Source organism: Piliocolobus tephrosceles, chromosome 17 (genome assembly GCF_002776525.5).
Source record: "Piliocolobus tephrosceles isolate RC106 chromosome 17, ASM277652v3, whole genome shotgun sequence".
Lineage (NCBI taxonomy): Eukaryota > Metazoa > Chordata > Mammalia > Primates > Cercopithecidae > Piliocolobus > Piliocolobus tephrosceles.
The window spans coordinates 27,714,860-27,730,317 of NC_045450.1; the positions used below are offsets into that span (position 1 = coordinate 27,714,860).

The following is a 15,458-nucleotide window of genomic DNA, read 5'->3' on the forward strand; positions in this document are numbered from 1 at the left end:
GAAGCTCAAGGAGATGCCCAATTTCTACTGCCCTAGGCAGGGTCCTCTTCCCCAACCTGACACCCCGACCTGGGAAGGGACAAGTGCACAGCACCAGGTGCAAGCCTGGCACGTCCGATGGCGCTGTGGGCGCTACCAGCAGGTGGCGCCGGAGAGCGCCTCCCCGATGGGAAGCTGGGCTGCGTCTGCCACAGCTGAAGGGTTAGACGCTGAGAGCTACCGCGCAGCTAGGCTCCTGGAGAACCAGTGGTGAGATGTTGCCAGTGTGGGCCCCATGGCCCCACCCGTGGCATCACCGCCCCTATCTGGGCTCGAGGAAGCCAGCAGCCACTCCGTGCACAAGGCTTTGGGGCCACATTCCTACTGGGTGACTTCCAGCTCATCCTCCCCCTGCCTTGGGGTCTTCTCCCCTTTATGGAGAACAGTTTCCTGTAACTATCTAAAGATGTCCGCCGGGCATGGCGGCTCACACCTGTAATCCCAGCACTTTGGGAGGCCAAGGCACGTAGATCGCCTGAGGTTGGGAGTCCGAGACCAGCCTGGCCAACATGGTGAAACCCCGTCTCTACTAAAAAGTACAAAAATTAGTCGGGCGTGGTGGCACGTGCCTGTAATCCCAGCTACTCAGGAGGCTGAGGCAGGAGAATCACTTGAACCTGGGAGGCGGAGGTTGCAGTGAAAAGAGATGGCGCCATTGCACTCCAGCCTGGGTGACAGAGCAAGACTCCATCTCGAAAAACAAAAAGATGTCAGGAGCACCTCCCCTCCCCACCATTAAGCTCTCTGGTGACCCCAACCAATGTCAGACAAGAGAAAAGCATTGAAATTTTAAATGCCCAGAAACTTCCATTGTATTAATCAGGGGTTAGCGCAGTACAGGCACCACGTGGTTGTCTCCAGGAGCTTGAGGGGCCTGAGCAGACTGGGGGGACATCCCCTCCCTGGGGCTGGGCCCACTGGCCACCCTTCTGCCCAGGGGCTGACCCTCGGGCCCCATCCCCAGCAGCCCAAAGGCTGTGCTGAAGAGGTTGATGGGAGTGGAGCCATCGGTGATGAGGGTTGATTTCAGGCCCAGGGACTGGAGCAGTTTTACCTGGAAGGCGAGAACAAGAGGAAATTTAGATGGGTGTCAAACCCTGGCCACTTCAAAGTGACCCTCCTTAAGTCAGCTGATTTGAAGGGTCACCTCCCCTGCATTTGACCACCCTGCTTGACTGCCTTGGAAACGCTTGTCACAGACTGGTGTCCCATCCATTTCCTGTCTCCTCCAAGCTCTGGCTCACTGCTGGGTCTAGTAAAGTGCCTGACGTTGATGCAGCGTGACACTGCGTGAATGACCTGTGATGCAGGGACAGGTCACTCACCCCTCCCTTCCCCACCATCTTTCCAGATGTTGTGTTTTCCGCCTTGGCTCTGCCTTCCTGGTTCCAAGGTTGGTCCTGAAACCAACACGCCTTCCCCAACTCTCACCTGCATCTCAGGCCCAGCCACAGCAAGGTCCCTGATGGTGCTGGGGCCTATGGCCTCTGTCATCTGCTTGAACTTCTTCACCTCCACCTCGGCCAGCTGCTGAGCCTTGCTCACCTCCAGCTCCAGCTGGGCCCGAGCATAGACCAGTTCCAGCTCTCGGACCTTCTGGACCCGCTGGAGCTCAGCCTCCTGGAAGGGGAAAAATCCAGCATTATTTTTTTGACCCAGGCTGGAATGCAGATCAGGACTCACTGCAGCCTTGAACTCCTGGCTCAAAGGATCCTCCTGCCTTAGCCTCCTGGGTAGCTGGGACTACAGGCACATGTCACCACACCCAACCAATTAAATTTTGTTTTTGTAGAGATGAGGTCTTGCTATGTTAACCAGACTGGTCTTAGAATTGGTCTCGACCTGACTTCAAATGATCCTCCCACCTCAGCTTTCCAAAGTGCTGGGGTTACAGGCATGAGGCACCACACTAGGTCTCTCTTTTTTTTTTTTTTTTGAGACGGAGTCTCGCTCTGTCACCCAGGTTGGAGTGCAGTGGCCGGATCTCAGCTCACTGCAAACTCCGCCTCCCGGGTTCACGCCATCCTCCTGCCTCAGCCTCCCGAGTAGCTGGGACTACAGGCGCCTGCCACCACGCCCGGCTAGTTTTTTTTATTTTTTTTAGTAGAGACGGGGTTTCACCGTGTTAGCCAGGATGGTCTCGATCTCCTGACCTCGTGATCCGCCCATCTCGGCCTCCCAAAGTGCTGGGATTACAGGCTTGAGCCACCGTGCCCGGCCTAGGTCTCTTTTTACATTTATTTTTATTTACTTATTTTTGAGGTGGAGTTTTGCTCTTGTTGCCCAGGCTGGAGTGTAGTGGCACAACGTTAGCAATATGCAGCCTCCACCTCCTGGGTTCAAGCGATTCTCCTGCCTCAGCCTCCTGAGTAGCTGGGATTACAGTTGCATGCCACCACACCCAGCTAATTTTTTATATTTTTAGTAGAGATGGGGTTTCACCATATTGGCCAGGCTGGTCTTGGAACTCCTAACCTTAGGTGATCCACCCACCTCGGCCTCCCAAAGTGCTGGGATTACAGGCGTGAGCACCCGGCCTCTTAATGGGATTTTGAGCATTAAATAAGATCATGCGTGTGAAGCACACGCAGCGCTTGTGCCAAGGTGGACAGTGCATGAGCGCGCAGCTGCAAAATGGGTGTTCTAATCCTTACCTTTCAGCAATGGAGTCAATGAATCCTACAAGGCAAAGGACTTTGTCAAATACAAATACTTGCATGGGATGCTGGGGGACCTGGTGTCCTATATAGTCTCAGGGACTGTAGGGAATGGGTCTTTTCCAGGTCTCAAGGCCACCCCCTTCTTGATGCCTCCTCCTACTCACCGTCTCTATGGCCAAGGCCTGTGCTTTCAGCTTGGCCTGCAGCACAGACCCTTCTCCCTCAATCCGGGCTGCCTCCGCACGGGACTCGGCCTCCGCCTTGGCAGTCCCGGTGCTCTCCACGGCCATGCTGGACAGAAGGCAGAGTCAGGTAAGACCCAGGAGACAGCCCAGTCCCCCCACGGCCTTGACTTATGCTGTAGCCGTGCACTGTCTCATCCACACCCTCCTACCCTGGCCTGCTGCCCCCACCGGCTGCCGTCCCAAGACCCTCAGCCTCTGCCAGTCTCCTCCTCTAGTTTTCAACCCACCTCAGAGCCTCCAGCTCCAAGAGTTCCTTGCGAGCTTTCTCAGCTTCTGACTGGTCCAGGATCTTCTGCCGCTCAAGCCGGCCGCGGGCTTCCTGCTCCAGTCTCTGAGCCTCGTGCCTGGAGGAGACGGAGTGCAGGTGAGAGGCTGGCATTGGGCTGGAGCAGGAACAGGAGCACCAAGGGCAGAGACCACCAACGAAACCGGTGCCCGGGACAGACCCCGGCCCCTAGAAGGCACCCGATACGCAACTCAACCCAGAATGGTATATGTGTCACAAGCCAGTGTCATTCTGGGCCCAACAAATGCAGGCATGACCGTAGTCCCTGCTTTCACGCCACTTGAGTGGGGGAAAAAACAAGTACACAAGGAGGATTTCAGACAGTGACAAGTATCTTGAAGGTAATAAAGTGGGAGAGACCAGGCAAAGAGATTGCTATTCAGCTGTGAGAGAAAGAAAACGGTTCCCCAAGGAGGGGATCTTTGGGCTGAAACTAGGAGGAGCCTGCCTGGAAGGGAGCCTGGGGGCCGGTGGGGGGAAGCTTTCTGGGCAGCAGGACAGCCATTGCAAAAGGCCTTCAGGTGGGTCCAAGCTGTGCATTGAAGGAGCAGAGGAAGCCAGTGGGGCTGGAACATGTCAGCTGGAACAAGTTCTGGGGACAAGGAACATGGAAGGGGGAGGCTAGAAGGCAAATTAGGGGAGGTCGGCTGGACCTGCAGGACAGAGTTTGGGTTTTATCACATGCAAGATGAGAGGCTGCAGGAATTGCATCTGATACGTGTTTTTTTCTTTTTTTCTTTTGAGAGAGGGTCAGTCTCCCAGGCCTGTTGCTCAGGCTGGAGTGCAGTGGCGCAATCATGGCTCACTGCAGCCTCAAACTCCTGGCTTCAAGTGATCTTCCTGCCTCAGCCTTTCACAGTGCTGTGATTACAGGCATGGGCCACCGCGCCCAGCCTGATTCACATTTTAAGTGGGTCACCAGATCTGTTGGGTAGAGAATAGATCCTTGGGGGTAGAGATGGCAGAAGGCAGTCCATAGGGGATGCCAGGTTATCCAGGTCCCAGCAGTGGCCTGCCATGGGCATTATGGGCAGCCGAGCTCCCAGCCTCACTCACTTGGCTGCTGCTTCCTGGGAGTTGGTGGTGATCTCGATGGCCAGCTGGACGCTGCGTTGCAGGGCGTCCCGGGTTCGCTGATCCACAGGCTCCACCGACTGCACGTCCACACTGCTGACCACCAGCCCGTTTTGGGGGAAGACAGCCCGGTCCCGGGGCCTGGGCAGGGCCATGCCGTCGGGGCCCTTGGCTTCTGAGGTCTCAAAGCCAAAGACGGCAGTGCGAATGATGCGGGCTGAGTTCTTATGGAAGTCATCGAAAGTGACAGAGGCCACGGCCCCCCGCACCCGGGATGCGATGGCCTTGCAGGCATCACCTACAAAGTCTGGCACTGAAAAGAGCTTGGCCATCTCTTGGGGGTCCTTCCGATCATTCACCTCAAAGTGCCTGTGAACAAACAGGCCCAGAATGGGGAAGCTGCTTTCACCCAGGAATCTTTTTTAGAAGAGACAAGGTCTTGCCATGTTACCCAGGCTGATCTTGAACTCCTCGGCTCAGGCAACCCTCCCACCTCAGCCTCCCAAAGTGCTGGGACTACACATGTGATCATGCCCAGCCAGCAACTCTCTCCGAGAACAACTTCAACACCCACTCTGTGTGGCTGGGCAGGGTCCCTCACAATAAAGAGTGCTAATATATGCCTGGTAAGATCCTAAAAACTTAACACATGTTCTCCTTTAATCTGCTCGGCCACCCTATGAGATGGCGATGATCACCACCCCCATTTTACAGATGAGGAAGTAGAGGTCCAGAGAAGTCAAGTGGCTGGCCCAAGACTTGCCATATAACATGTGACAAGCCAGAAAACTGAACCAGGCACCTGCTTCTGGGGCCTGTGCTCTTAACTATGATGCTATAGTACCTGGGAATATGTCAGCAGCTGTCTGCCGCCATCAGGGCACTGACTGCTCTAAGCTAAGAGGCGAGGGGCATGCTTGGGAGTGTTGAACATTCTTTTTGGAGACAGAATCTCGCTCCATCGCCCAGGCTGGAGTGCAGTGGCACAAACTGGGTTCACTGCAACCTCTGCCTCCTGGGTTCAAACGATTCTCCTGCCTCAGCCCCTTGAGTAGCTGCGACTACAAGCTGGGAGTACAGGTGCCCACAACCACTCCTGGCTAATTTTTGTATTTTTAGTACAGACAGGGATTCACCATGTTGGCCAGGCTGGTCTCAAACTCCTGACCTCAAGTGATCTGCCTGCCTCAGTCTCCCAAAGTGCTGGGATTATAGGCATAAGCCACCACGCCCGACTTTTCTTTTTTCCTTCTTCCTTCCTTCAAGACAGGGTCTCTGTGGGTCTCTGTTGTCCAGGCTGGAGTGCGGAGGCACAATCATAGCTCACTGCAGCCTCAAATTCCTGGGCTCGGGCAATTCTCCCAACTCAGCCTTCCAAGTAGTTGGGTCTATAGACATGTACCACCATGCCCAGCTAGTTTATAAAAATTTTTTTGTAGAAAGAGTCTTGCTATGTTGCTCAGCCTGGTCTCAAACTCCTGGCAGTCCTCCCGCCTCAGCCTCCCAAAGTGCTGGGATCACAGGTGTGAGCCACCATGCCTGGTCATGAACACTGTTTCTGTACATGACTTATCTCACCCAATCCTAATAGCTGCTATTGAGCTCTGACCAATACAGGCACTGTTCTAACGCTCATTGCATCCTTTCAATGGCCTTGTGAAGGAGATAATGCTGTCTTCCTCATGTTACAGATAGGGAAACTGAGGAAAGCACCCTGTCCCTCGTCCAGGTCCATAGGCTGCAAACAGCAGGGCTGGGGCGCAGGCCAGGGTGGTCAGTTTCAGAGCTTGTGTTCTCGCCACCCACTCGCACTGCCCACTCCCGCAGGCTGTGTCCCATGCATCTTTTAACAGCCTGGCAGTTAAGCATTTGACTGCATGCACACTGAGAGCTTAGCTGGGGTAGTGTCCTGCTACTGGATCCCTGAGTCCTGACTCCAAGAGGTGAGCCCATGCCTTCCCTGGATTTGCGTGAACTCCTGGGTTCCCTCTTGACCTTGGCACTGAATGAGGTGTCCTGCCCTCATGCGGAGCCCAGCACTTGAGCAGGCACCTCCTTTTCTTGGGGTTCCTAGGCTGTACCCAGCAGGAACCATCACCCACTGCTTACCTGGTTTGTTTTTTTTTATTTAGAAACAGGATCTTGTTCTGTCACCCAGGCTGGAGTAAGTGGGGCCATCATGGCTCACTGCAGCCTGGACCTCCTAGGCTCAAGCGATCCTCCCACCTCAGCCTCCCAAAGTGCTAGGATTCCAGGAGTGCACCCCCGTGCCCTGTCCCCGTTTTTACCAGTTGTAGGCCAGCTGCAGTTGCAGCCTGGCATGATCCGCCGTCTCAATGGTGATGACGTCTGTGAAGAAGTCAGGCCCCAGCAGCAGGCAGAGCGCACGGCGGGCATGGGGACGCTTGGGCCGCCCAGCCGAGAGAGACAACACCGTGAACTGCTCCTCAGGACCCAGCGACACCAGCTCAGGCCCGAAGACCACGCTGCAGAGACAGCCAGGAGTCAGAGTCAGACCTGTGGAGAGCCGCCCCCTACACCCTGCCCTGCCAGCGCTCACCGGGCTCGCTTCTCTCGGTAGTCGTACACCTGCACGGCAGCGTTGTGGGGCACGCGGTAGCTGACCACGCGGGTCTTGTTCCGGGGCGCCAAGGGCTGGAGGCTCTTAGCTGTGTCCTTCTCACCTCTGTCTGCCAGAGGGTCCTGCCCCTTGTTCAGCAGCTCCTCCACCCCGGGAGGCAGCTCCTTCTCCCACAGGACTTCATCCTGGGTCAGCATGTAGGTGCTTCCAATCACAGCGCGTACCTAGAGACAAGGACAGGGAGGGACGCTGCCCATAAGGGTGGAAGGGAGGAAGATCTGCCCAGCTGTCCTGAAGCACAGCCCGTCCATGGAAGGCGCGGCGCGAAGTTAAACACCTTCTCTGCCGGGAGGCCAGGCTCCAGCCCGGGTTTGCCATCTGTTGGCCCTGTCATCGTGGGCTAACTACATCACCCCTTGGGCTTCAGTTTCCTCCTCTGTCAAGGGGACTTGACAGTGGCTACCTTGCAGGGTCTAGAGGTGAATGACATCTGACATGTCTAGCTCAAACGCTCCTGGCACAGAGAAGGTGCTCAATGTTATTTCTAGAATCTTCCTTCATGGGGCAGTTTGGAGGGCACCCCAGGGACAGTGAAGTAGGTCATGTACACGGATGCTCCCTCGGATTCCGAGCTGGATTTCCAGCTTGGATTCTTAGAGAAGGTTGGAGATGTGGCCCGAGGTCAAATCAAGGTCAAGGTTTTAGGTGAAGCAGCAAAAATGAAAGATTCCACTGGGATATGGGCATGAGGGAGGAGGTCCTTCCTGTTCCCTGGCCACCCCATCAGACCTTTATATGCTGGGAACCAGGTCTGCTGTGGGACAGGGTCCCTGTCCTAAACCCCCACTTGTCCTCTTAGTGGAGGTTCTAATTTTTTTTTTGAGATGAAGTCTCACTCTGTCGCCCTGGCTGGAGTGCAGTGGTGTGATCTTGGCTCACTGCAACCTCTACCTCCCAGCTCAAGCAATTGTCCTGGCTCAGCCTCTCAAGTATCTGGGACTACTTGGACCACCACCACACCTGGCTAATGTTTGTATTTTTAGTAGAGACAGGGTTTCACCATGTTGGCCAGGCTAGTCTTGAACTCCTGCCCTCAGGTGATTCGCCTGCCTCAGCCTCCCAAAGTGCTGAGATTACAGGCATGAGCCACCGCACCCGGTCTGTTCTAACATTTCAAATGAGATATTTAAGGCAGGATGGCAAACACTCCACATAGTACCTTCCCCCAACCATACAGCCAACCTGATGTGGCTCTCCATGCTGCTGAAGTCCCTGCCTACCTCTCCCACACACCCAGAAAAAGCCACCATCAAGGCCAAGGCCACGTGGCAGCACCACCACCCACCCCCAGCCATTACCTTTCCAGTCTTGACATCCTGCACATAGATGCCCTCGTTCTCATCTAGAGGGATGGCCTGGCGCTCCTCCACCACCTCCACCTTGGCAGATGGCACATACTCCAGGGGTCCACGGATGAGCCAGTGGTCCCCAGCCTGGTGTGAGACTTTCTCTTCATCCTCCCCCTCCTCCAGGGGCTGCAGGGCCCTCAGCAGCAGCCCTTGCTGCTCCGACAGCACGTACACATCCTGGATGCCTTGTTCCAGCTGCTCTCCCGGCTGGAGGAAAAAAGACTTCTCTCCCTAGTGGGGAGACGTGCGGTTAGGGGCAGTGCCTTTAGGGTTGCGGGTGCCTCCGATGGCACCTCCCCAGCCCCGTGCTGCCTCAGGCCTGTGTGGAGGACAGAAGCCCCAGAAGCCCGCCACCACCCCCACATCATAATACAGTGAGGCACTGTCTGGACTGTGAGGCTCTACACAAACGTCTGCCGAATCTCATCTGCTCAAACGTGTCCTTGAAAGATTCCATAAACTGTCAGGACCTGGATCCACACAAGCTAAACCATTAAAAAAAAACCTGTTTTTTCTTCTTTCTCCCAGGCTTTGTTTTCTAGAGATGGTGTAACTTAGGGCTCAACAAACTCTGATTTTCAGGCTAAATCTGGATTCTGCCTGTTTTTTTTTTTTTTTTTTTTTTTTGAGACAATCTTGCTCTGTTGGCCAGGCTGGAGTGCAGTGGCATGATCTCAGCTCTCTGCAGCCTCAACCTTCCAGGCTTGAGCAATCCTCCCAGCACAGCCTCCCAAGGAGCTGGGACTACAGATGCGCGTCACCACACCCAGCTAATTTTTGTGTGCTTCGTAGATGATGGGGTTTTGCCACGTTGCCTAGGCTGGTCTCAAGGTCCTGGACTCAAGCGATCTGCCCACCTCAACTTCCCAAAGTGCTGGGATTATGGACGTGGGCCACCATGCCCAGCACTGCCTTTTTAAAAAAAATTTTATTGAGATATAATCCACATATGAAATTTTCCCATCTAGAGTATACAATTCACAATTCAGTTGTTTTAGTATACTCAGAGTTGTCCAACCATCACTACTATGTTAAGTCTAGAATATTTTCATCATCACCCTGAAAAGAAATCCTGTACCTAGAAGTTACTTCTACTCCCCACGCACCCCACCCATCCCTAGTCTATTTTATGTGTTTACCTATTCTGGACATTTCATATAAATGGAATCATGCAATATGTGGTCTTTGATGTTTAGTTTTTTTTTTTTTTTTTTTTTTTGAGATGGAGTCTCGCTCAGCAGCCCAGGCTGGAGTGCAGTGGTGGGATCTTGACTCACTGCAACTACTGTCTCCCGGGTTCAAGGGATCCTCCCCTCTCAGCCTCCCGAGCAGTAGCTGGGATTACAGGCACCCGCCATCATGCCTAGCTAATTTTTGTGTTTTAGCAGAGATGGTGTTTCACCATGTTGGCCAGGCTGGTCTTGAACTCCTGACCTCAGGTGATATGCCCGCCTCAGCCTCCTAAAGTGTTAGGATTACAGGCGTGAGCCACCGCGTCCGGCCGGCTTCTTTCACTTAGCATAACGTTTTCAATTTTATCCATGTTGTATCACCTATAAGTATGTCATTTCTTTTTTTTTTTTTTTTCCCCCTAGAGACAGGATCTCATTCTATTGCCTCAGGCTGGAGTACAGTGGCACAGTCCTAGCTCACTATAGCCTCCACTTCCTGGGATCAAGTGATTTTCCCACTTTAGCCTCCCAAGTACCTGGGACTACAGGTGTGCCACCATGCCTCGCCAATTTTTTAAAGTTTTTGTAAAAATGGGGTCTCACTATGTTACCGAGGCTGGTCTCGAACTCCTGGCTTCAAGCAATCCTCCCACCTCGGCCTCCCAAAGCACTGGGATTATAGTCACGAGCTGCTACGCCTGGCCTGCCATTTCTTTCTTATGGCTAAATGATATTCCATTGTATGAATATGCTACAATTTTTTATCCATTCATTAAATACGTACATTTGGGTTATTTCTACTTTGTTTTTTTTTTTTTTTTTTGAGACAGTCTTTCTCTGTCACCCAGGCTGGAGGGCAATGGTGCTATCTCGGCTCACTGCAACCTCCGCCTCCCGAGTTCAAGCGATTCTCCTGCCTCAGCCTCCAGAGAAGCTGGGTTTACAGGTGCCTGACACCATGCCCAGCTAATTGTTTTTTGTATTTTTAGTACAGAAGGGGTTTCGCCATGTTGGCCAGGATGGTTTCCAATTCCTGATCTCAAGTGATCCACCCGCATTGGACTCGCAAAGTGCTGGGATTACAAGTGTGAGCCACTGTGCCTGGCCTATTTCTACTTTTTCTGCCTCCTGTTTTTGCAAATAAAATATTCCAGAAATATGGCAGTACTCACTTGTTTACGTACTGCCCATGCTGCTTTCCTGACATAACAGCAGAGTTGAAGAACTTCCACAGAAACGATGACTCACGGAGCCCGGAATATCTACCATCCAGCCCCAGAATGAGTTTGGCAACTGCTGGTATTCCCACATATAGTTCAGAGAGGGGATGAGGTAGCGGGTGGGAGAGGGTAAACCAAGAGGTTTGTTTTACGAAAGATGACAAAGCAAAGTGCACACCAGAATATAAAAGATGTGAAGTATAGTCACTGCGTGATAGTTCAGTCCACTACAGACTGCACATGGTGGTCCCGTAAGATTATAATGGAGCTCTTTTTTTTTTTTTTTGAGATAATCTCACTCTGTCGCCCAGGCTGGAGTGCAGTGGCACGATCTCGGCTCACTGCAGGCTTGATCTCCAGGGTTCAAGCGATTCTTGTGCCTTAGCCTCCCGAGTAACTGGAATTACAGGTACCCACAACCACACCCGGCTAATTTTTGTATTTTTAGTAGAAACAGGGTCTCCCCACGTTGACCAGGCTGGTCTTGAACTCTTGACCCCAAGTGATCCACCTGCCTTGGCCTCCCAAAGTGCTGGGATTACAGGCATGAGCCACTTGCTGGCCGATAATGAAGCTTTCACACTGTGTTTTTACCTTACCTTTTCTATGGCTAGATACATAAGTACTTACCATTGTGTTCAGCTGCCTGCGGTATTCAGGACAGTCACATGCTGCACAGGTTGGCGGCCTAGGGGCAGGCTACACCATCTAGCTTAGGTGATAGTAGGCTGTGCCATCTAGGTTTGCATAAGTGCACTCTTTTGCACAAAGACAAAATTATCTAAGGACCATTTCTCAGACTGTATCCCCATCATTAAGTGGCACATGACTGTATCAGAGAGAGTTTCAGAGTCTCAGGCAGAGGGTAGCCAGGAGACCTTCCCAGAAGGGGAATTAACTTCAGGTCTGAGGGGTTAGAGGCTGCCAGGAACCAAATGGGTCAGTGTCTCAGGCGTGTAAGAACTAAGCGTGTAAAGGCACAGAAGGTGTTCCCAGAACGTGCCTCTGGAGGAGAGAAGGGAGAGAGGGCAGAGGGCCTCGTGCCACTAGAGGGCATACATCTCCCAGGACAGTCCTCTGTGGGGGGTGTAGGGACCTCACCTTGACCACACGCTTCTGCCCCAGCTGATTCTTGCCATCCGGTCCGACAGGGTCGAGAATCACACAGTAGTTGTGGGGGCCCAGGGTGGTGATGGGCACAACCCCTAGCACCTCCTCGTGGACATCTGGCACATGGGCCTCCGTGTCCTGCACCGTCACCAGCCACTCCTCCCCAGTGCGGCGGGACACTCCCCGGAAGTCCCGGAAGTTTCGCCGAGCCCGGAGGTGCAGGGCTGTCTGCAGAGCAAGGTGTTGGGTATTTGAGTGACCTGCCTCCAACTTCAGGGGATCTGCGAGCCAGATTGGCCACCAAACTCTCCCAATGCTCCCAGGTCTCAGGGACAATTTCTACCAATCCAGGGATTTTTTTTGAGTCGGAATCTCGCTCTTGTTGCCCAGGCTGGAGTGCAATGGTGCGATATCAGCTCACTGCAACTTCCACCTCCTGGGTTCAAGCGATTCTCCTGCCTCAGCCTCCTGAGCAGCTGAGATTACAGGCACATGACACCACACCCAGCTAATTTTGTAATTTTAGTAGAGATGGGGTTTCACCATGTTGACCAGACTTGTCTCCAACTCCTGACCTCAGGTTGGAGACAAGTCTCCTGCCTCAGCCTCCCAAAGTGCTGGGATTACAGGCGTGAGCCACCGTGCCTGGCTGACTTTGTTTTTTTTGAGACAGGGTCTTGCTCTGTTGCCCAGGCTGGAGTGCAGTGGCATGATCATGGCTCACTGCAACCTCTGCCTCTGGGGTTCAAGCGATTCTCCTGCCTCAGCCTCTGGAGTAACTGGGACTACAGGTGTGCTCCACTACACCCAGCTCATTTTTAAATTTTTTGTAGAGATGAGTTCTGTGTTGCTCAGGCTGGTCTCAGACTCCTGATCTCAAGTGATCCTCCTGCCTCAGCCTTCCAAATGGTTGAGATTACAGATGTGAGCCACTGCATCCGGCCCCAGAAAGACTATTTAACTCTTCAGATGATCCAGAATACTCCTCAGGCAATCTGATCTCTGAATTTTTTCAAGTGACCCTAAAATTATTGCTTCTCTTTCACTCTCATGCCATTCTGCCACTATTCTCTGCCACTCAGAGGGTTCCCTAGCCCCAGGTCCCTTAAACCACAGCCCCCAAAGCACCAACCTTTTCCGTAAGGATCACGGCGTCCACCAAATCCAGAACCTCCTCAAACACCGCTGGGAGGTACGCCCCCACTGTGGTGACCAGCCATTCTTCCCCTGGGCCAAGAGTGGAGGGTAAGGGACAAGAGTCCCCCAGCCTGCTCCCCATCTGCCCTCCCCCACAGCCTAGAAACGGGATTGACAGATTTCATAGACAAAAAGACACCACTGACCCCAGGCTCAAGGTCCTGATTGCAGTCCTTTTAGTCTTTTTTTTTTTTTTGAGACGGAGTCTTGCTCTGTCATCCAGGCCAGAGTGCAGTGGTGCTATCATGGTTCACTGCAAGCTCCGCCTCCCAGGTTCATGCCATTCTCCTGCCTCAGCCTCCCGAGTAGCTGGGACTACAGGTGCCCGCCACCTCGCCTGGCTAATTTTTTGTACTTTTAGTAGAGACGGGGTTTCACCGTGGTCTTGATCTCCTGACCTCGTGATCCACCTGCCTCGGCTTCCCAAAGTGCTGGGACTATAGGTGTGAGCCACTGTGCCCAGCTGACTGCAGTCCTCTTATTCACTTCTTTGAGGCCAGAGGAAAACAAACCCACCCTAGTATTTTTTTTTTTTTTTTGAGACGGAATCTCCATCTGTTGCCCAGGCTGGGATCTCAGCTCGCTGCAACCTCAGCCTCCTGGGTTCAAGCGATTCTCATGCCTTAGCCTCCTGAGTAGCTGGGATTACAGGCACATGCCACCAAGCCCAGCTAATATTTGTATTTTTTGTAGAGATGGTATTTCACCATGTTGCCCAAGCTGGTCTGGAACTCCTGGCCTCAAGTGATCTGCCCATCTTGGCATCCCAAGGTGCTGGGATTCCAGGCGTGAGCCACCACGCCCGGCCTAAAAGCCTTCCTAAGATGCCCAAGTTGCTGCTATAACAGCCTGCTCTGCCTTCTCTAAGCTCCAAAGACCAACGTTTGTCCTTCCGCTAAAATGGGCAGCAGAACTGCCTCTGTTGGAGTTGTGGATGTCCTTTGGTTTATTGGAGAAGTCAGAGTGCCTGGATGCAGGTCCCAGCCTCGCCCTGCCTGGCCACACCCCAGGGCAAGCAACCTGCATTCTGTATCCCAGTGTTAATATATAGAGAGTGGTAATGGTAGTACCTCGAGGTAGTACCTCTGTTGCCCAGGATGGAGTGCAGTGGTGCAGTCACAGCTCACTGCAGCCTCCACTCCTGGGCTCAAGCAGTCCTCCCTCTTTAGCCTTCTGAGTAGCTGGGACCACACGTGCGTGTCACAACACCCGGCTAATTTTTAAACTCTTTGTAGAGAGGGGGTCTCACTGTGTTGCTCAGGCTGGTCTTGAGCTCCTGGGCTCAGACGATCCACCCACCTTGGCAAAGTGCTGGGATGACAGGTGTGAGCCACTATACCTATTGGCCTACATTTGTCAAGTGTATTTGAACATGTGCTTCGTTGATCCAGAATCAGATAAGACATGGCCACTGCCCATAGCTCATGGTGAAGGTGGGGGAAGGAAAAGCCACATCCTCATGGTCATGGTCACATTTTCCAAACCAAGTGGAAACAGCATGAAGTGGCGGTGGGGAAGGAAGGACAGTGGGTGGCCCTCAACAGCTTTCAAAAGATACCAGGAAAGCGCCTCTCTGAGACTACAGGAGGCTTTCCCCAACCTTCCCCTGCTTCCCCTGCAGTGGGGACCCCTCCTGCCCACCCCACCATCATCACCCCTTGGTGAACCCACCTGTCACCCTCTCCTTGCCGTCCCGGTCGCAACACTCCTTGCGTGCCCTCAGTCGCAGAGCCTGGTTCTGCCTGATGATGGTGGCCTGAATGATCTCCACAACCTCCACTTCCTTCCGGGGGATGTACGTGCCTGGGGAGGGAAGGTAATGGTCAGAAGGTATCAGGGCTATGGCAGGAAAGCAGGGAGCCCTATGGAGACAGAACTTACCAGGTCCCTCGAAAAGCCACTCGTCTCCTGCCACCACCTTGTCTCCATCTTTATTCTCAAAATCAAGCAGCGCCTTTAGATGGAGGGCAGTGTTGGGCAGAACCACTTGCAGGGGTGTGATGTCCTAGTGGGGAAGAAGGTGGGGACACAGAACAATCAGTGCTGTGACCCCCCCATGCCTGATGCTCTGGAGGCAGGTCCACAGCATCCATCTCTGTACGTCCTGAAATAAGACCGGGGTGGAGGCCGGGCACAGTGGCTCACACCACTCATCCCAGCACTTTGGGAGGCTGAGGTAAGAGGATCGCTTGACCTCATTCAAGAACCAGCCTGGGCAACATAGCAAGACCCCATCTCTAAAAAAACAATTTAGCAGCCGGGCGCGGTGGCTCAAGCCTGTAATCCCAGCACTTTGGGAGGCCGAGATGGGCGGATCACGAGGTCAGGAGATCGAGACCATCCTGGCTAACACGGTGAAACCCCGTCTCTACTAAAAATACAAAAAACTAGCCGGGCGAGGTGGCGGGCGCCTGTAGTCCCAGCTACTCCGGAGGCTGAGGCAGGAGAATGGCGTAAACCCGGGG

At 53.4% G+C, this 15,458-nt stretch overlaps 1 protein-coding gene across 1 annotated transcript in view; it reads right to left on the minus strand.

Moving 5' to 3' along the window:
- Positions 1 to 820: 820 nt before the first annotated feature.
- The window catches only part of MVP (major vault protein), a 28,325-nt gene continuing 13,687 nt past the window's right edge, over positions 821 to 15,458 (minus strand). The window contains exons 4-15 of the mRNA XM_023191049.2: positions 14,875 to 14,998; positions 14,665 to 14,796; positions 12,929 to 13,023; positions 11,788 to 12,024; positions 8,244 to 8,525; positions 6,865 to 7,109; positions 6,593 to 6,790; positions 4,287 to 4,673; positions 3,172 to 3,288; positions 2,864 to 2,990; positions 1,471 to 1,659; positions 821 to 1,093 (exon numbers count right to left, since the gene is read on the minus strand). Coding sequence (XP_023046817.1) covers positions 866 to 1,093; positions 1,471 to 1,659; positions 2,864 to 2,990; positions 3,172 to 3,288; positions 4,287 to 4,673; positions 6,593 to 6,790; positions 6,865 to 7,109; positions 8,244 to 8,525; positions 11,788 to 12,024; positions 12,929 to 13,023; positions 14,665 to 14,796; positions 14,875 to 14,998 — 2,361 coding nt within the window. The 3' untranslated portion in view covers positions 821 to 865. The remainder of the gene's footprint in view (positions 1,094 to 1,470; positions 1,660 to 2,863; positions 2,991 to 3,171; positions 3,289 to 4,286; positions 4,674 to 6,592; positions 6,791 to 6,864; positions 7,110 to 8,243; positions 8,526 to 11,787; positions 12,025 to 12,928; positions 13,024 to 14,664; positions 14,797 to 14,874; positions 14,999 to 15,458) is intronic.